General features: G+C 39.1%; 3 protein-coding genes across 4 annotated transcripts in view; 2 read left to right on the forward strand and 1 right to left on the reverse strand.

The window, feature by feature from the left end:
• The window catches only part of LOC127969489 (C-type lectin domain family 10 member A-like), a 423,625-nt gene that overhangs the window by 339,032 nt on the left and 64,072 nt on the right, over nt 1-20,521 (reverse strand). The gene's annotated exons all lie outside the window — the stretch shown is intronic.
• On the forward strand, nt 1,124-16,760 carry LOC127969150 (gastrula zinc finger protein XlCGF58.1-like). Its single transcript, XM_052570916.1, has 3 exons — nt 1,124-1,179; nt 1,798-2,095; nt 11,759-16,760. Exons 2-3 carry the CDS (start codon nt 1,831-1,833, stop codon nt 13,543-13,545), a joined length of 2,052 nt encoding a protein of 683 aa, XP_052426876.1. The 5' UTR covers nt 1,124-1,179; nt 1,798-1,830; the 3' UTR covers nt 13,546-16,760.
• LOC127969780 (P2X purinoceptor 7-like) lies at nt 19,213-20,514 on the forward strand. Of its 2 annotated transcripts, XM_052571882.1 has the most exons (4): nt 19,213-19,616; nt 19,784-19,853; nt 19,985-20,139; nt 20,352-20,514. In XM_052571882.1, exons 1-4 carry the CDS (start codon nt 19,504-19,506, stop codon nt 20,512-20,514), a joined length of 501 nt encoding a protein of 166 aa, XP_052427842.1. In that variant the 5' UTR covers nt 19,213-19,503. The 2 variants fall into 2 exon arrangements, with proteins under 2 accessions (XP_052427842.1, XP_052427847.1); XM_052571887.1 differs by having other exon boundaries at nt 19,227-19,853.

Consider the following 20,521-nt stretch of genomic DNA (forward strand, 5'->3'; position numbering starts at 1 on the left):
AGAAGCACAAAATCACTTTAACTGATTTTTAAATTAAATGTTCCCTCCTGGTGGAATGACCTCCCCAACTCAATCCGAGCAGCTGAGTCCTTAGCCATCTTCAAGAATTGGCTTGAAACACATCTTTTCCATCTTTATTTGACCCTCTTACTTTAACACTCACTATTCCAATTCTATTCTTTAAAAAAGTGCCCCATTTAGACTTAAACTCTATTAATTTACTTACTTAAATAAATAACACTAGCTGTTCTATTCTTTTTGCATTCTATCTATTTTTTTTATTTATTATGCAATTAACAAAAGCAAAAAGGCCTCTAACACTAGCTTGCTCTATTCTACCCGTTTTCTTTTTTATTATTTAATAAAACTTGCTACGTGAACTGCGTTTAAGCTAACTGAGACTTGTTATAGCACTTATCTATCATTGCTGTTTTGTTAGATTTGATTGCTTCATTTGTCATCATTTGTGAGTCGCTTTGGATAAAAGTGTCTGCTAAACAACTAAATGTAAATGGATATAAATACAAACACTAGCATGTATATGTTTAAGAAAAATATGTTATGTTTATATATTAAATATATTTATATATAAAATATAAGAATGTAAATATAAAAACGTATATACACATGTAAATATATAGGCCTACAGTAAAAAATATATAAATATATACTGCATGTGTGTGCATTTATAACAATCTATCTTCTGAGTACTAAGTTATTAACCCAACAATAGCGGATCAGTGAATTTTTTTGCAGTGGGCCGCGCAAACATATGTGTTTGGTTGTGTGGGCCGCGAGTTGAAAAAGGTTGGGAACCACTGATTTAGAAGATGATATTTTAATTAAGTAAAGATTGCCATTCAGAGAATCAAAAGCAAATGTTTTAAACCTACCATCATTGTAATCTTTTAATATAATACTAAATAAAGACGAACTTTTATTTATTGCCTGTTACATTCTGAGGAGAAACTGAGATTGAAGATGATTATATTGACATGCTAATTCAGTTGATTAAACAGTTAAATATTTTACTGTCTTTTCCATTTCTCCTGTACTGTATTACATTTGTTTTTAAATGTAAAATTATATGTTTTTAGAAAAAAGACTTTTATTTTGCTCTGGTGGTGTGACGTCATAAGGCTGTGCGCACTCCCGCGTCTGTGATTCGGCTGAAGAAAGGTGTGTGATTTTAATAGTTTAAAGTTTTTTAATCGACTAAACTCATTTAGAGAGTCGTATTATTACACTGTGAAAACAAGTCTGAACCCGTGTCACATTGTAATGCTTTAACTAGTGTTATTAATGATGGTTAATGCTTGTAAAGTGCTCCCGAACAGAAGTAAGAGAAACAGTGCGTCTCATTTCGCTCCCTATAAAGTGAATCATTTCATTTTAAACACAACCTCGGTTACTGGTTAGTAGTGTTGGAGAAAACAGCAATGAATCAATTGAATCGCAAAATGATTCAGTGATTCGATCGAATCATCGCGTGCTGACTTCATCTGCTGTTTAAAACAGAGTAAATGCGACGAAAACAAACACAAACCTGTTTAATGATAACTTTACTAAACAACTGCAAATGTTTTCCTGAAAGTGAAATCTATTAAATATAATCTACTCATCAAGCAATACTAAACATACGTCTTAAACCAATTTGTGTCCTTTTATTAATTTGATTGCTAATGTTGTTTTTAATGTCATACATTTAAAGTCCATGAACTCTGACTCCCTTAACAGTGTGCTGACTACTGAACTAGAGCTGATTATTTCTGTTAATTATTCTCATCTTAATCACAGATAAACTGAGGTCCATGTGACACTTTTATAAAGATGGAGTTTATCAAAGAGGAGAGAGAAGATGTGAAGATTGAAGAAACATTCAGAGTCAAACATGAAGAGACTGACACACACAATATTATAAAGATGGAGTTTATTAAAGAGGAGAAAGAAGACGTGAAGATTGAAGACACATTCAGAGTCAAACATGAAGAGACTGAGGAACAAACAAAGATGGAGTTTATTAAAGAGGAGGGAGAAGATGTGAAGATTGAAGACACATTCAGAGTCAAACATGAAGAGACTGAGGAACAAACAGGTTAGTTTTTATTCTCAAAGCTGAACTCAGTTGATCATTATTAAAATGTCCAGCTCTACAGAACACATTAAACTCTAGTGTTGATATTTCCAGTTATTAATAAAAGTAGTCTTAATAGAAAGCTATTTTATTAACAAAAAAAAAAAATATATATTTCTGTGAAAGCAACAGTTATTTTCCTAATTGTGAAAAATTATGTGATGGTGAATCCCTCCATCAAGATCAAGATGGATGGAGATTTGTTGTTGTTTTTTGGCTTGTGACTTGATCTTTTGAATGTAATACAAAACTGCTATTACAAAACTGAACCTAGTGTAGTGGAAAGTGTTTCTAATGTTTTAGACCTAGATGTCTGTCTGTAAGAAACCAGTTCTGCTGGGTCTAAGTCTACGTTCACACTGCAGGGCTTAATGCTTTGAAAAAATTTGATTTTTTTTGCAAGGCGGTTCAAATTTCCAATTGAATACCACCTTTTGTGATCTCCTGTGTGGACGTGAAATGACCCAGAAGTGACCCGCATTTGCAGAAGAGTACTCAACAGTCAACGACGTCACTCGTTGCTTGCGGAAGTAGCTAACATTAAACATGGATGTCAACAACAGTGTAGTCAACAGCGGAGCTCTTTTTGCAATATTAAAGTTATTTTCCCAACAGAGCCAGCACAATTACAAACTTCTAGTTTTAAGAAGAAAATTAAAAAGGAGGAGGAGAGCAAGGGTTTTGGCCATGGCGTTTTGTGGAGCAGTGTTAGAAACATCGGTACAGAGAAACGTGTGGGTGCGGAGTCAGGAGTGGTGGGATACTGATGTGAATGGCTCTTCTCGTTCCCGCCTACTTCAATGCAGAATTATGACGTTTGTAGCGTATCAATGACATGTGGGTCGGATACATGTGGCCTGGCCGTTCAGACGGAGGTTTCAAAAGATCGGATACGTATCGGATTCAGGACCACATAGCCAAGTGGCCTGGGTCACATTTGAAAAGTTCGGATCTGTGTCGTTCAGACTGTCATGAAAAGATCAGATACAGGTCGCATAGGGGCAAAAAAATCGGAATTGGGTCGTTTCAGCCTGCAGTGTGAACGTAGCCTTGTCTTGTGGTCCTCTAACATGATTTTTGAGATGTTGATAACTGCCAGCTTAAAGATACAGTTGCAATCAAAATTATTAGAGACTAATACTGTAGAAATGCAAGCTTTTCTAAGGATCTAGAATTTCATAAAATTGCATCTATAACAGTTTACTTGCATATTAAATGTGTTAATGTCAATATACAATGTAATATTTTTGAGTTATAGGTATTTTTAATCACACAGATATGTCATAATTATTCAACCCCTGATCATCGGCAATTATTTTTATGATAGGGAACAGATTTTAGAAACTATTAAAAACAGAATTAGCTCGAGATGTTACACATAGGGCCCTATTTTAAAAATTTAAATGCAAAGTGTAAAGTGCACGGCGCAAGGGCACTCAGGGCGTGTCCAAATCCAATTTTGCTATTTTAATGACGGAAAAATGGTCCGTGCGCCGGGGTGCATTTTTGGAATGGGTTGTCCCTATTTTCTATTAATAAGTAATGGTCGTAATGTTTACATGGTGGAAAAGCTGAACGCTTCTAATCTAAGAAACCTATCTGCTTGTTTGCTAAATTAAAGCGTGTGAGCAGATCATCTACAGGACAAGCAGGAATCCACCAAAGCTCCCCGTGATGAGTCTTTTAATATGTATGTGTCCGTGTGTGTGTTGGCACAATTGTTCAATTAATTTGCCAAGTTCATTTATCATTATAGGTAGTAATAGGCTGAATTACAAACAGGGGCGGACTGTATTGTATATTGTTATTGAAACTTCATAATGTTTCACTTGACACTATACATTTAATCAGGAATTATAGTTTGGAAAAAGTCTAACTAGTAAAATGTTTACACATTATGTGAAAACTAGTACAAGTATATAAATACATAAAAAGTGACTTACTCATGTTTATGATCTCTGCTGAATAAAGTGCTGCATTCTTTTTTTCTGAGGAAATCTCAAATCCTCAACAACATCACATCTTTTTGGGGTGAATTATGTCTTATTCCTCTCATCGCGAAGCAAAGAGTAAAATAAAAAAACTTGTAGAACAGTCTCGCTGATTTGTCTTCAGTTGTGTGGGCATATTCAAAAGATAAATGCATACGCGTTAATCGGCTCCAGAGGGCCGAGCAGCAGTGCGTCTGGGAACCGGATTTTTTTTTTCCTCTCTCGTCCCTGTCGCTCCTCCTTCCATCTCCTTTTCTCTCGCCTCGTCTGTCCTACCCCCAGGTTCCCGCAGGTCCCCGTGAGCGGGGGGGGGGAGGGGGGTAGAGCGCAGTCTCGAGGGTACCCACCCGACCTGCGAGGGGCGATGGGGGTATGTGACGAGTGGGGCGGGGCCAAGAGACGTGGGAACAAGGAGTGAGGCCAGGTGTAGTGATTGGAGATGAGCTACACCTGCGACCCACCACCTGTCTCGAGTCCCACGTAGGAGATGGAAGGATATAAAACTGGAGTGACGACCATGAAGGACGAGAGAGGACCAGGCCTGGGATTTTAAGTTGTGTTTTGGTTTTTGTTTGAGCGCACCAGTCGTCCGCTAGGGGCTGGTGCGCTGTTTTGTGTTTATTTTGAATAATTAAAATGTGATTTGATTGTGCGCCGGTTCCCGCCTCCTTCTTCCCGATGAATATGGAGATAATATTATTACAGGGTTAAACTCAACCTTGTGAAGACAGAATGAGTTGTGGTCTTTGCCAACCCAGCACTTCATCTCAACTTCTCTATACAGCTAGGATCGTCCACCATAACTCCTTCTAGGACAGACAGGAACCTTAGAGTTGTGACTGATGATCAGCTAAGCTTCACAGACCATATTACTACAATGGCTCGGTCCTGCAGATTTGCTTTATACAACATTAGGAAGATTAGACCCTTCCTATCAGAGCAGGCCAAACAGCTCTTGTTTTCTCCAGACTGGACTATTGTATTGCTCTCTTAGCAGGCCTTCCCTCATGTACTATTGAGACTCTGCAACTGAGCTGAAGAAAGCACATGTCACACCTCTCTTCATCAGTTTGCACTGGCTGCCGATAGCTGCTAGCATCAAAATCAAGGCACTTGTATACAAGAAAACTACTGGCTCTGCACTAAAGAACTTAATCTTGCTATTCCAGACTTATACGCCTTCCAGAGTTTTGCAAATGAATGACACCTCGTCTTATCATCCCAAAATAGCACAAAAACATTCTCATGGACCTTTACCTGGACTGTTCCAAGCTGGTGTAATCTCAATTCGAGCAGCCATCTTCAAAAAACGTCTAAAGAAATATTTTTCATCAGCAAGTCCCTTTTTTAAGGCTTGTTACAGCACTTGAATACTGTTGCCCTTATATAGGTCTGAATTGCTTCCATTTGCTCTTCTCATTTGTAAGTTTTTTATATTTAATGTAAATGTAACATTTTCTAGACTAAAAAGAAAAATGTGTGATTTTTTGGCATATGCGACGCCATAAACTAATATCCCTAATCTAAAAACAAGGGTTGTGAAATACTCCAAAATTAATCTAACAACAAGAAAACAAATCTAATCCAAAATCAAAGCAAACAGCAATGTAATAAACAAATAACTACACTGAACCAAATTATAAATGCTACATTTGTTTTTGCCCCCATTTTTCATTAGCTGAATTCAAAGATCTTAGCCTTTTTTGGTCCTCAAAAAGCATATTTCAATCAAATAGTGTTCACAAATATGTTTAAATCTGTTATGGAATACCAGGACAGGAGGCTGAAAGTAACAGAAACACAGTTTATTGAGGCATAAGTAGAGGAGCAGGTTGTGCAGGGTGATGTGATGGTGCTGGAGGCAGTGATGAAGGGATCCGTAGGTGAATAGCTCAAGACACTGGAGGCAGTGGACACACACACACACGCACATGATGAAGGCTGGGAGCTTCTGGAGAGAGGTAAGTAGAAAAGGGAGTTAGTCCTCAGAGTAAGCATTCAGGTAAGACCTTGTTGTGAACGAAACCGGACGCTGACTTAGATGCGGGTGTGGTATTTGTAGTGAGAAGGTGATTGCATGCAGGTGCATGAGGATCAGGTGGGAGTGATTGGTACTCGGGTGAGGGAGTGCGCTGTGATTGGTTGGTGGTGGAACCTGGCAGGTCTGTTACAGTACCCCCTCCCCACGGCCCGCTCCTGAGGGCAGAGGACCCCGACGACGTGGTGAACATCCTCTTCCTGTAGGAGCTGGTCTTTCGGGATGATTGGAGTGGTAGGTGTCTAGTAGGTTTGGATCCAGGATGTTGTTGAGTGGGACCCATGAGCGTTCCTCTGGACCGTATCCTTCCCAGTCCACTAAGTACCCAAGTTGTCCACCATGCCGCCAGGATGCTTGTTTGTGGAAATTTGCAAGTTTAATGCTCCAACCACAGGCGCCTTAGGATGACGTAAGCGGTGGATTCCTCCTGAACCAGCAGATGGATCTCCTCTATATGAAGTTGCCTGGTTTGTAGGGTTAATGGGGCCCACACTATGACAAATACATCTTCAACTCAGTGGTTTTCCAGTTATTGTGTGGACCTGGTAGGCTGACGGCATTGCTGTGGTAGTGAGCTTCAGCTGACGGCAGAGGGCACCGGAGATGAAGTTGCCGGCTAACCCAGAATCGAGGAGGATGGAAATTGGAAGAGAGATGTCAGCGGCAGTAAGTGTCACTATTGTGGTGAGTGGTTTCATTTGATACTTTGAAGGGAGAATTGCTCTCACCATGGGACGAGGAGGGCGGACGGGGCATACGGAGATGCACAGTAGAACACAGATTTTGGGACAGCCGTCTTTGTCGTTCAGCTGCAGTGAGTCGATAGGAGTCGACGAGCATGAGCTCGCTTGCTGGTTCTGGGGAGCTGAAGGCCATTGATCGGCAGAGTGGCGAGTTAGAATACGCCTGGCCCTGGTGCTCTTTGAGGCACAACTGCATACGGTTGGCGAAGCAGATGGAGAGTTGAATGAAGTATTCAAGCCCGATGGTATCCTCATATGCAACAAGATGCAACCGCACTCGAGGTTCTAAATTCATGATGGTAGGTGGTCAGCAAGGCCTGCTCATTCCATCCGCTAGTGGCCGCAAGAGTCCTGAACTTAAGAGCATATTCATTGACAGACATCTTTTCTTGTTTTAAATTATAAAGCTTCTCACCAATAGAAGAGTCGCAAGCGGGTTTGCCAAAAAATTATTGGAAATGGTCGATGAAGCTAGAATAAGACTGGGTAACTGGGTTATTCTGTGTCCAAATAGAATCGTCCCACTGAAGGGCTTTGCCTTGTAATTGAGATATCAGGAAGGCCACTTTAGATCGTTCGGTGGGGTACAAGTGTGGTTGCATCTCCAGGAGCAGGGAGCATTGGAGCAGGAATCCGCTGCAATCCTCCGCCGAACCAGAGTAGGGCGCCGGCTTGGCCATGGGACTGGTGTGCACGGCAGGTGAGGAAGTGGTGGTGTTGTCGACAGAAGTGCTTGCAGGTCATGGGGATGCCGGGAGAGTGGTGAGTGTTTGACGCAAAGCGTCAACCAAGTCCTGGAAGGGGTTCGTGAGGCTCATGCTTGTCTTGATCGGTCTTGGTCCGGTCTTCTGTTACGGAATACCAGGACAGGAGGCTGAAAGTATCAGAGAAACAGTTTATTGAGGCATTAGTAGAGGAGCAGGTTGTGCAGGGTGATGTGATGGTGCTGGAGGCAGTGATGAAGGGATCCGTAGGTGAATGGCTCAAGACTCTGGAGGCAGTGGACACGCATATGAGGAAGGCTGGGAGCTTCTGGAGATCGCTGGAGAGAGGTTAGTAGAAAGGGAGTTAGTCCTTAGCGTAAGCATTCAGGTAAAACCTCGTTGTGAACGAGACCATACGCTGACTGGGTGCGTGTGTGTGGTATTTGTAGTTAGGAGGTGATTGCAGGTGGATGAGGGTCAGGTGGGAGTGATTAGTACTCAGGTGAGGGAGTGCGCTGTGATTGGTTGGTGGTGGAACCTGGCGTGTCTGTTACAAAATCTGTGTTTGTGAGCAATTCTCCTTTGTGGAGGTAATACATCCACCTCACAGGTGTGGTATATCAAGAGTCTGATTAGACAGCATGATTATTGCACAGGTGTGCCTTAGGCTGGCCACAATAAAAGGCCACTCTAAAATGTAAACAGTTTTATCACACTGCGCAATGCCACAGATGGTTTTGAGGGACCATGCAGTTGGCTTGCTGACTGCAGGAATGTCCTACAGAGCTGTTGCCTGTGAATTGATTATTCATTTCTCTACTATAAGACATGTCAGAAAATTTGGAAGTACATCTAACCGGCCTCACAACTGCAGGCCACGTGTCACCACACCAGCCCAGGACCTTCACATCCAGCATCTTCCCCTCCAAGATTATTTGAGACCAGCCACCTGGACAGCTGCTGCAACAATTGGTTTGCACAACCAAAGAATTTCTGCACAAACTGTCAGAAAACGTCTCGGGGAAGCTCAGCTGCATGCTTGTCGTTCTCAGCGGGGTCTTGACCTGACTGCATTTCATCGTCATAACCGATTTGAGTAGGCAAATGCTCACATTTGATGGCATCTGGCACTTTCGAGAGTTGTTCTCTTCACGGATGAATCCCAGTTTTCACTGTACAGGGCAGATGGCAGACAGTGTGTATGGTGTCTTGTGGGTGAGCGGTTTGCTCATGTCTATGTTGTGGATCGAGTGGCCCATGGTGGCGGTGGGGTTATGGTATGTTATTTACTATGAACACGGGTGTGTTTTATTGATGGCATTTTAAATGCATAGAGATACTGCGACGAGATCCTAAGGCCCACTGTTGTGCCATTCATCATCGACCATCACCTCATGTTGCATGATAAATTCCTGGAAGCTGTAAACATCCCAGTTCTAGCATGGGCAGCGTACTCTTCTGACATGTCACCCTTTGGATCGGCGTATATGACCGCATGTTCCAGTTCCTGCCTATATCCAGCAGCTTCACACATCCATTGAAGAGGGGTGGACCAACATTTCACAGGCCACAATCAACAACCTGATCAACTCTATGCAAAGGAGATGTGTTGCACTGTGTGAGGCAAACAGTGGTCACACCAGATACTGACTGGTTTTCAGAGTGTCAGTGTCAGCCATTAAGTGAATAAATGCCAGTGGGCATGGCATATGGTGAGACGATGACTGTTCATCATGTCTTGCCCTGGAGGTGGCCTTTATGCAAATGTTTGTGCCCCTTATGATGTCACACAAATTGTTAATAATTGTTGATAATTTCTCATGTCATGACCCTTTTAAAGATTTCATTGAATGGCTATGTTCACAAATAAAGCATTGATTTGTCCAAATATATTAATGAAAAAGATCAATTGTGTTAATGTTATCTAAATAAACATTAATTTCAGATTGTGTAGTAAGTTATATTATTGACTCAAAAGTGCTTAGAGTGATCAGGACCTTTAATTATTATGGGCTAAGTGTTACACTTGCTGTACCCATATTAAGGTCCTAAAAATACCATCAATTACAGGCTCAGTGTGGAAGAATTGTAATAAAAGATCATTTATTATTTTAATATATTGTTATTTATTAAATCTCAGATGTGCTGTGTTCATTATCACATCAAATACAAAAATTATGACAAGCATAGTGGAAGTGACATCTTCAGTACTCAATATAAGGGCTGTGGGATTTGGGGAAAATATCTAATTGCGACAGATATTTAAATTGCGATTTGATTTGCGATTTTACTTTTGCAATGTCAAGCTTCAGCTTAATATTTTCAATAGTGTGCAGCACAGTATGGGTATCGTTATCCTGCTGAAACAAAAAACAAACAAAAAAACAATAAAAACCATCACACAAATTTGCATGGTTTCCATTAGAACAGTTACAAAAAAAATTTTTTTCATAGGAATTACTGTTGTTCTATTGTTTCCCATCTGAAAGATTTCATCCCACCAATAGGATCCATCATATACCAGTAGACCCCATTATAGTTTACAATAAAGCCTAAAATAATTCCCATTATAACCCTTAAATCCATGAAAATTTCTATTGTGTTTTGGGAGGAGTTCTATTGTTTTTTGTTTGTTTTTTAGCAGGGAATATTATAATTGTATTACTACTTTTACAGAATTTACTCAATTATTGAATTTCACAGGAAAGATTTGTTTATTTTGTATAAATAAAGAACTGTTATACTTTAGTCAATTATTAAAGTATTACATGGGTTACATAGGCTGATAAATTAATTTTTAAGTATTTGGGATTTTAAGAACAATTTGAAAATGTGCTGAATGTTTAATTTCATCCAAGTGAAATTAGCCAAACAGTTAGACTGATTTGTTTTTTTGAAGTGGAGCCTAATTTGTAATTTTTTTTTAATCGGAGCCAAGGCAGGTCAAGTCTCATCTATATTGCTAGATGCCCTCGTGGAGACCTGTGATTTGATTAATTGGTGAGGTGAGGGCCATCATAAGACCTTTGCGAAGTTAAATTGCGAAGATTTTGAGTTTTCGTCAAGGGGTGTGTCCCTCGCGACCTGACAAATTTACTTGTTTTGTTGAGAAAAGGAAGTTGCTGTAACTCAGGCAAGGAATGTCTCATCTGCCCCAAGCTTCACGTTTGACAAGAGTCCTTTCCTGAGCACATAGCTGTAGTGCCACCTACTGGCAACAAGAAGTGACATGGTTAACACTGTTTTGGACTCCTAGGAACATATTAAAAAGTGTGAACAAGTTCTAAATAGGCTGGCAACACGCTAGAAACATATTAAAACATGCTAGTAACATTTAGCTAAGTGCTAAAGCATGCTACTAATGCAGTGATAAAGAAATTTGCTGTATCTAAGGCAAGCAATGTCCGATCTGCCCCAAACTTCACACATTTGACAAGAGTCCTGTTCTGAACACATCATCATGCCCAAATTCAGTTATTGTCATAGCGCCACCTGCTGGAAACAGGAAGTGACATGGTTGGACTCCTAGCAACATAATAAAAAGCATCAACAAGTGTATAGGCTTTGCAACATTTTAGAAGCATTCTAAAAGCTAGCAACACTTAGTTTACACTCACAAGTTTAATTAGAGTCCTGGCCCGAACACATTTACATGCCGATATTCAGTTATAATCATAGCACCACCTGTTGGCAGCAGGAAATGTGGCTCAAATATTTACCATTTTATAAGCACATGGCCCAACGTTCGCTGTTCTCCTATGGCAACCGGGTGGTGCTGAGCCCGGGTGCGAGGGCCCTTTCATCGCTGCTTGCAGCTTTAATTTATATTTTATCTGTATTTAATGTTCTACTGTTAGTGTTACCTGTCTACACCAAGGGTCTGAGAGTAATCCAATTTAAATTCTCCGTATGTATGTACTGTACATGTGGAAGAATTGACTAAAGCAGACTTGACATGACTTATGTTGTTTCTACATTAATTTGGAGATTCACTGTGAAGTTGTGACAATATAAATATATAAATATGCAATTTATTACTGAAAATATGCAATTAATAATTTTTTTAATCGATTGACAGCATTAGTCTAAATGTTTAGATGTCTGTTGTTTTGTGTAATTAAACTAGTATTTGTCTCTTTTTACCTCAGACCTGATGGCACTGAAAGAGGAGAGTCAAGGACTGAATGAAACAGAAGAGAAAGATAAAAATGAGAAACATCATGATTTCAAAACTAAAGAAAAATCAATTAGTTGTTCACAGACTGAAAAGACTCAGAAAATACAAACTAAAACCCTTAATTACAACAGAATTCACACTGGAGAGAAATCTTACACCTGCAAACTGTGTGGAAAGAGATTTACGCAACAAAATACCCTTAATGTCCACATGAGAATTCACACTGGAGAGAAACCTTACACCTGCAAAATGTGTGGAAAGTGTTTTACACGGAAAAATCACCTTAATGTCCACAAGAGAATTCACAGTGAAGAGAAACCATTCATATGCCCTCAGTGTGGAAAGCGATTTAAACAGAAAAGTACCCTTAATGTCCACATGAGAATTCACACTGGAGAGAAACCTTACACCTGTGAGCTGTGTGGAAAGTGTTTTACACTGAAAGATCACCTTAATGTCCACAAGAGAATTCACAGTGAAGAGAAACCATTCATATGCCCTCATTGTGGAAAGAGATTTACACAGATAAATAGCCTTAATGTCCACATGAGGATTCACACTGGAGAGAAACCTTACACCTGTGAGCTGTGTGAGAAGAGTTTCACACGTATTGGAGAGCTTAAGATTCACAAGAGCATTCACAGTGAAGAGAAACCATTCATATGCCCTCAGTGTGGAAAGAGATTTAAACAGAAAAATACCCTTAATGTCCACATGAGAATTCACACTGGAGAGAAACCTTACACCTGCAAAATGTGTGGAAAGTGTTTTACACGGAAAATTCACCTTAATGTCCACAAGAGAATTCACAGTGAAGAGAAACCATTCATATGCCCTCATTGTGGAAAGAGATTTACACAGATAAATAGCCTTAATGTCCACATGAGGATTCACACTGGAGAGAAACCATTCATATGCCCTCATTGTGGAAAGAGATTTACACAGATAAATAGCCTTAATGTCCACATGAGGATTCACACTGGAGAAAAACCTTACACCTGTGAGCTGTGTGAGAAGAGTTTCACACGTATTGGAGAGCTTAAGATTCACAAGAGAATTCACAGTGAAGAGAAACCATTCATATGCCCTCATTGTGGAAAGAGATTTACACAGATAAATAGCCTTAATGTCCACATGAGGATTCACACTGGAGAAAAACCTTACACCTGTGAGCTGTGTGAGAAGAGTTTCACACGTATTGGAGAGCTTAAGATTCACAAGAGCATTCACAGTGAAGAGAAACCATTCATATGCCCTCAGTGTGGAAAGAGATTTAAACAGAAAAATACCCTTAATGTCCACATGAGAATTCACACTGGAGAGAAACCTTACACCTGCAAAATGTGTGGAAAGTGCTTTACACAGAAAAATCACCTTAATGTCCACATGAGAATTCACACTGGAGAGAAACCTTACACCTGTGAGCTGTGTGAGAAGAGTTACACACGAAAGGAAGATCTTAAAATTCACAAGAGAATTCACAGTAAAGAGAAACCATTCATATGCCCTCAGTGTGGAAAGAGATTTACACAGAAAAATACCCTTACTGTCCACATGAGAATTCACACTGGAGAGAAACCTTACACCTGCAAAATGTGTGGAAAGTGTTTTACACGGAAAGATCACCTTACTGTCCACATGAGAATTCACAGTGAAGAGAAACTATTCATATGCCCTCAGTGTGGAAAGAAATTTACAAGGAAAAATACCCTTAATGTCCACATGAGTATTCACACCGGAGAGAAACCTTTTATCTGAAAACTCTGTGGAAAGAATTTCTCACATAACATATACCTAAAGAATCACATGAGGATTCACACTGATGAGAAACCTTTCACCTGTGAACAGTGTGGAAAGAGTTTCAGGGCTATAGCAAGCCTAAAGATTCACATGAGAGTTCACACTGGAGAGAGGCCATTCAAATGTGATCAGTGTGAAATTAGTTTCTCATTTTACAAAAACCTGAAACATCATTTGAAATGTCATTCTGACAAGAAAATGCCATTTTCCTCAGAATAACAAGAGGTTTAGAAAAAAAGAGTGATTTCTTGGATTACTCTCTTGTCATTTATTCAGGAGCAGATTTATTTTAAAAATATTGTCCCAATTTTGAAACTTACAAATCCGTCACATTTAACTTTCAGCTCATTCAATATAAAGTGCACAGACAGCATTATTCTTGTACAAGGTTACATTCTACATACCCCTCTATGTCACCCTTATGTATTAAATGTAGGCCCAATGAGGGAACTTTGGGTCATTTATTTTGGTTCTGCCCCCCCAAAAATAAGTTCTGGTTTGTTTTGTTTTTATTCAAGGGTGTTAAGACTGATTTTCCCCATGGAATTCTTGTTACTGTATTCATCTGGTCTCCATGTTTGGAAACCTATAGTCCCAGTCAAACTCAAGCAGTCCAGTATGGGATGACAATAACAAAGAAAATACTATTTTGAAGATGTGAAAGAAAGAGTTTGTACACAAATTTGAGATGTGGCTAACAGAGTTTAGCAGTGTGCTACATATGGAGAAATTCTGATGTGAAATTGCTGGTATTCGGCTGGTCTCCATGTTTGGAAACCTATAGTCCCAGTCAAACTCAGTCAGTCCAGTGTGGGATGACAATAGCAAAGAAAATACTATTTTGAAGATGTGGAAGAAAGTTTGTACACAAATTTGAGATGTGGCTAACAGAGTTTAGCAGTGTGCTACATATGGAGAAATTCAGATGTGAAATTGCTGGTAAACTGAAGAGATTCTTACAGATATGGAAACCCTTTTAAATATCTTGAAGGTGATAACTGATTGTTAATTTCAACACTCTAATAAAGGGATAGGTAACGTTGGTTCTGGGTACCACTGTCCTGCAGATTTTAGCTCCAACCCTAATCAAACACACCTGAACAAGCTACATTTTTACAAGGGCTACAGGCAGGTGTTGGTTTTTTCAAGGTTTGAGCTAAACTCTGCAGGACATCATCACTCCAGGACCACGTTGCCTATCCCTGATCTGGACATATTCTCTGTGTGGTGTGACAGAGTATGTCCAGTAAGGTTATCATGCAGCTATTGAATAATTGGATAATATTTTGTACTGATATTTTATTTTATGTAGCCCCCCCCCCCCCCTCCCACACCTTTTTCCTCGATGTGTAAGTAAGCCTATGGGTGAGACTTCCGTTGATAACAGATTAAAATAACATGATAGGACACATTAATTGTCAATATCAAGCAGCAAAACAAACTGTTTTGTACAGCTAAAATAGCTAAACGCAAATGAGACCAGAAGCTAGACCTATAGAATTTACAAATGACGGCGCCCGTTTTAACGTTAGGAAAAAGGTGGATACATTTTAAGTATGAAGGTAAAAGAATAGCAAAACTCGAGAACTTGTTGATTTGAATGTGACAACTTGTCATATTAATATTTGTACAAACCCGTTTCCAAAAATGTTGGGACACTGTACAAATTGTGAGTAAAAAAGGAATTGAATCATTTACAAATCTCATTAACATTTATTTTATTCACAATAGAATATAGATAACATATCAAAAGTTGAAAGTGAGACATTTTGAAATGTCATGCCAAATATTGTCATTTTGCATTTCATGAGAGCTGCACATTCCAAAAAAGTTGAGACATGTAGCAATAAGAGGCAGGAAAAGTTAAAAGTGCATATAAGGAACTGCTGGAGGACCAATTTGCAATTTTTAAGGTCAATTGGCAACATGATTGGGTATAAAATGAGCCTCTCAGAGTGGCAGTGTCTCTCAGAAGTCAAGATGGGCAGAGGATCACCAACTCCCCCAATGCTGCTTCGAAACATAGTGGAGCAATATGAGAAAGGATTTTCTCAGATTAAAAAATGAAAATAATTTGAAGTTATCATGATCTACAGTGCATAATATCATCCAAAAATGCATAGAATCTGGAACAATTTCTGTGCATAAGGGTCCAGGCCGGAAAACCATACTGGATGACGTCGATCTTCGGGCCCTTAGACGGCACTACATCACATGCTTAGACGGAATGCTACTCTAATGGAAATCACAACATGGGCTCAGGAATACTTTCAGAAAACATTGTCGGTGAACACAATCCACCGTGCCATTTGCCATTGCAGTCTAAAACTCTATAAAAGAAAGCCATTTCTAAACTTAATCCAGAAGTGCAGGTGTTTTCTCTGTGCCAAGGCTCATTTAAAATGGACTGTGGTTAAGTGGAAAACTGTTCTGTGGTTAGACGAATCAAAATTTCTTTTTGGAAAACTGGGATGCCATGTCATCCGGACTGAAGAGGACAAGTACAACCCAAGTTGTTATCAGCGCTCAGTTCAGAAGCTAGCATCTCTGATGGGATGGGGTTGCATATATCCAAGTTCTAGAACAACATGTGCTCCCATCCAGACGTCGTCTTTTTCAGGGAAGACCTTGCATTTTCCAACATGACAATGCCAGACCACATACTGAATCAATTACAACATCATGGCTGCGTAGAAGAAGAATCTGGGTACTGAAATGCAGATCTGGGCCTGCAGTCCAGATCTTTCACCCATAAAAAAACGTTTGACTTGAAACGTTGCTGCACACCAAGCAAAAAAAGACACCAAAGTAGGTTCGAGAGAGTGAATCGAAAGCATTAGGAGCTGTCTGCTCTGCTCTCTATAGCTCATGAATGTCACACAACCTGGACATTTTAGGCAATATTAAACTCCTGGCCGGGACGTGTCCCGTATGAACGGCGCATGTGGCCACTCTATTGAGAATAAACTGCTTACCTGTGCTCCCACTTTCCAGTGATCACTCCGGTGTATTCTCCAAGTTCCTGTTTTCATTGTCATCCAGTTGTCATTGTGTGTATAAGTGCTCCATGTGTGGTTGTAGCTCCATGTAGCTTTGCTTTTCTGTTGAATTTCCTTCTTACTATCTCTCTCTGTTGTCTAAAGTGATCAAACATAAACTTAATTCCAACCATGTATCCGATATTATCTATCAAACTATTCTGAACATTCACTTTAAACTAGGGCAGTCTGATATGGGTAAAATATCTAATTGCAATTTTTATTTTATATAGATGCGTTCATTTTCAGTTTGTTTACCAAAATGATTCGTTCAGAATCGTTCAATGATTCGTTCAGTTATCATTTCTTCGTATTACACAAAATATGCCAGCAGGTGGCAAAAAAAGAGTGTGTTATGTCAAGGTTTAGTCAACGAACGTATTCACTTGTTACAAAAACTGATCTGGCTTTATTAAAACGTGTGTATAATCGCATTCAATATATAAAGTCAAAGCACAAGGTTTTCTTGTCTAATTAGCATTTTAATTGTTTGGTCAGACAGTTTGTATATTATATATTAACATTCATAAATCGGGGATTAAATGTGGAGTTGCTAAATATCAAAACAAGCGTATGTGCAAAGTACTGTACCTTTGCATTTTGCGAGATTGACATGCTAAATGGCAGACTAACCCGGTTTACTCTCATTCATTAAGTTCATGAACGAGATAAGCTATGTAAGAGTTCATTTCATTCACGAACGAGATGTACTAAATCATTCAACTCGTGCAAGAGCGACATGGGTATCAGTTCAGTCATTTCAATCACAAACGATAAGATCTCTAGATGTAGTTCAGACTCATATGAAACTCGTTCATTGAAGGGCGTATTCGTTCACTGCATTGAACAAATCACATACTCTGTCACATCTCATACTTGAAGGCTATTGGCTCGAGGTTGAGTAATTCTTTGACAGGATGAAATGGTTCAGTTACCCGGTTCACCGAGCTGCGCATGCGCTACTAATAGCGCCGCGCTGCTGTGGAGGGAGGAACTTCACTGAACGAGAAATATGAGTCAGTGGATTACGTGAATGAGAATGATTCGTTCACCTAAAAGATTCGTTCAAAAGAACGATTCGTTCACGAACGACACATCACTATCAATAATGTGCACCACAGTATGAGTATCATTACCCTGCTGAAAAAAAAAAAAAAAAAAACGAATTTCTTACAGTTGTCATGAAACCTTTCAAGAGTGTTTTGGGAGGGGTTCTATATATATATATATATATATAAATATATGTATGTATGTGTATATATATGTATGTATGTATGTGTATATATATATATATATATATATATATATATATATATATATATATATACAGTATTGTTCAAAATAATAGCAGTACAATGTGACTAACCAGAATAATCAAGGTTTTTCGTATATTTTTTATTGCTACGTGGCAAACAAGTTACCAGTAGGTTCAGTAGATTCTCAGAAAACAAATGAGACCCAGCATTCATGATATGCACGCTCTTAAGGCTGTGCAATTGGGCAATTAGTTGAATTAGTTGAAAGGGGTGTGTTCAAAAAAATAGCAGTGTGGCATTCAATCACTGAGGTCATCAATTTTGTGAAGAAACAGGTGTGAATCAGGTGGCCCCTATTTAAGGATGAAGCCAACACTTGTTGAACATGCATTTGAAAGCTGAGGAAAATGGGTCGTTCAAGACATTGTTCAGAAGAACAGCGTACTTTGATTAAAAAGTTGATTAGAGAGGGGAAAACCTATAAAGAGGTGCAAAAAATGATAGGCTGTTCAGCTAAAATGATCTCCAATGCCTTAAAATGGAGAGCAAAACCAGAGAGACGTGGAAGAAAACGGAAGACAACCATCAAAATGGATAGAAGAATAACCAGAATGGCAAAGGCTCAGCCAATGATCACCTCCAGGATGATCAAAGACAGTCTGGAGTTACCAGTAAGTACTGTGACAGTTAGAAGACGTCTGTGTGAAGCTAATCTATTTTCAAGAATCCCCCGCAAAGTCCCTCTGTTAAAAAAAAGGCATGTGCAGAAGAGTTGCATATGTTAAAATACTTGAAGAGGTCATGTTGCCCTATGCTGAAGAGGACATGCCCTTGAAATGGTTGTTTCAACAAGACAATGACCCAAAACACACTAGTAAACGGGCAAAGTCTTGGTTCCAAACCAACAAAATTAATGTTATGGAGTGGCCAGCCCAATCTCCAGACCTTAATCCAATTGAGAACTTGTGGGGTGATATCAAAAATGCTGTTTCTGAAGCAAAACCAAGAAATGTGAATGAATTGTGGAATGTTGTTAAAGAATCATGGAGTGGAATAACAGCTGAGAGGTGCCACAAGTTGGTTGACTCCATGCCACCCAGATGTCAAGCAGTTTTAAAAAACTGTGGTCATACAACTAAATATTAGTTTAGTGATTCACAGGATTGCTAAATCCCAGAAAAAAACATTTTTTTGTACAAAATAGTTTTGAGTTTGTACAGTCAAAGGTAGACACTGCTATTTTTTTGAACACACCCCTTTCAACTAATTGCCCAATTGCACAGCCTTAAAGGGGTGGTAAAACACGGTTTTTCGAAGGCTTGATTGTGTTCGTGGGGTGCACTATAACATATGTTCATGCTTCGTTTTTTAAAAAAAATCATTATTTTTCATATATTTTACCTTTACTCTACACTGCTCCGTCCCTCCATGTAAAACGGTCTGATGGTTTCCGGGTTCCATGAAGCCAGTCCCACAAAAATGGCAATGGGCTCAGATTGGATAGCTGCCCCAGTGTGTTGTGATTCGCTAACCGCCTAGCGAATCACAACACACTGTGTTTTTCGGTAACGTCACGCCCCTTACCTTTACCAGTAGTCAGTGCTTTGGGGGTATTAGAAACAATGGCGTCAATAAAACCATACCAATTTGAGCCCGAATCGGACCCAGAAAATTTTGATGAAGATGATGGAGCATTTCCTGTTCAAGAACGGCTGTTAAATGACGTTTCAGAATGGTATGTTTTTTATTGTTGTTATCTAATACTTTTTTTAGATACGCTGTTATTTAATTGTACTAATTATAATAGTTGATGTTGAATTTATAACAATAATAAGTGTTTGTCTATTAACAAAAGTATTCAAGAACCTTTTTTATTTAAAATATATATATATATTTTATTAGGTGTACATGTAATAACTGTGCAAAAATGCCAACTGAAGAGGAAAACATCTGCTGCAAAGAAATACAGAAGGTAGTGTAATAAGCTAGTACCAAAATTATGCATAACGTCTTAATAGTTCTGTATAATCCTTTTTTCATATTTAAAAGATGAACATAGGTTAATTGTAGAGTATGTTCTCATTGTCTTACATTACTGTTTAGGTTGTAAAACGAATGATGGAGGTTCCAGACCCTCCTAAATGTATGGTTGAGCATCCAGGTTTTGAACCAAACTGCTTAAATCCGTATACTTTGCAAAATATCAATAATATTTACAGAGCCGACTATGGACCAGTGAGACGCAGAAATGAAGAGGAGTAAGTATTTATTACATTTTATGAAATTATGTTGTGTAAAATAATATAAATAAAAGACAATAGATACAATATACATTTACACAAGACATGTTATTCAAAGAAAAAAATTTAATCAAAATATAAATTTTTATCAAACATATTTTCACATCACATATACATGTTTCCAATATACCACTGGTTTTTTATATTGACGTTTTCTGTTCCTGCCATAGGCGCTTCCGTTATCTGGCCTATCGCAGCTTTGTCAGCTGGTGCTGGGGCTACCTAGGACGTAGTGTGAGGATTGTCATCCCCTCATGTGTTGTTAACCGGATCCGCCTACAGTTTCCTGATCCAGCGGGACAGTATGTTGGGTTCCGGCCACCCCTCGACTGAATCGTGA

Source organism: Carassius gibelio, chromosome A4 (genome assembly GCF_023724105.1).
Source record: "Carassius gibelio isolate Cgi1373 ecotype wild population from Czech Republic chromosome A4, carGib1.2-hapl.c, whole genome shotgun sequence".
Lineage (NCBI taxonomy): Eukaryota > Metazoa > Chordata > Actinopteri > Cypriniformes > Cyprinidae > Carassius > Carassius gibelio.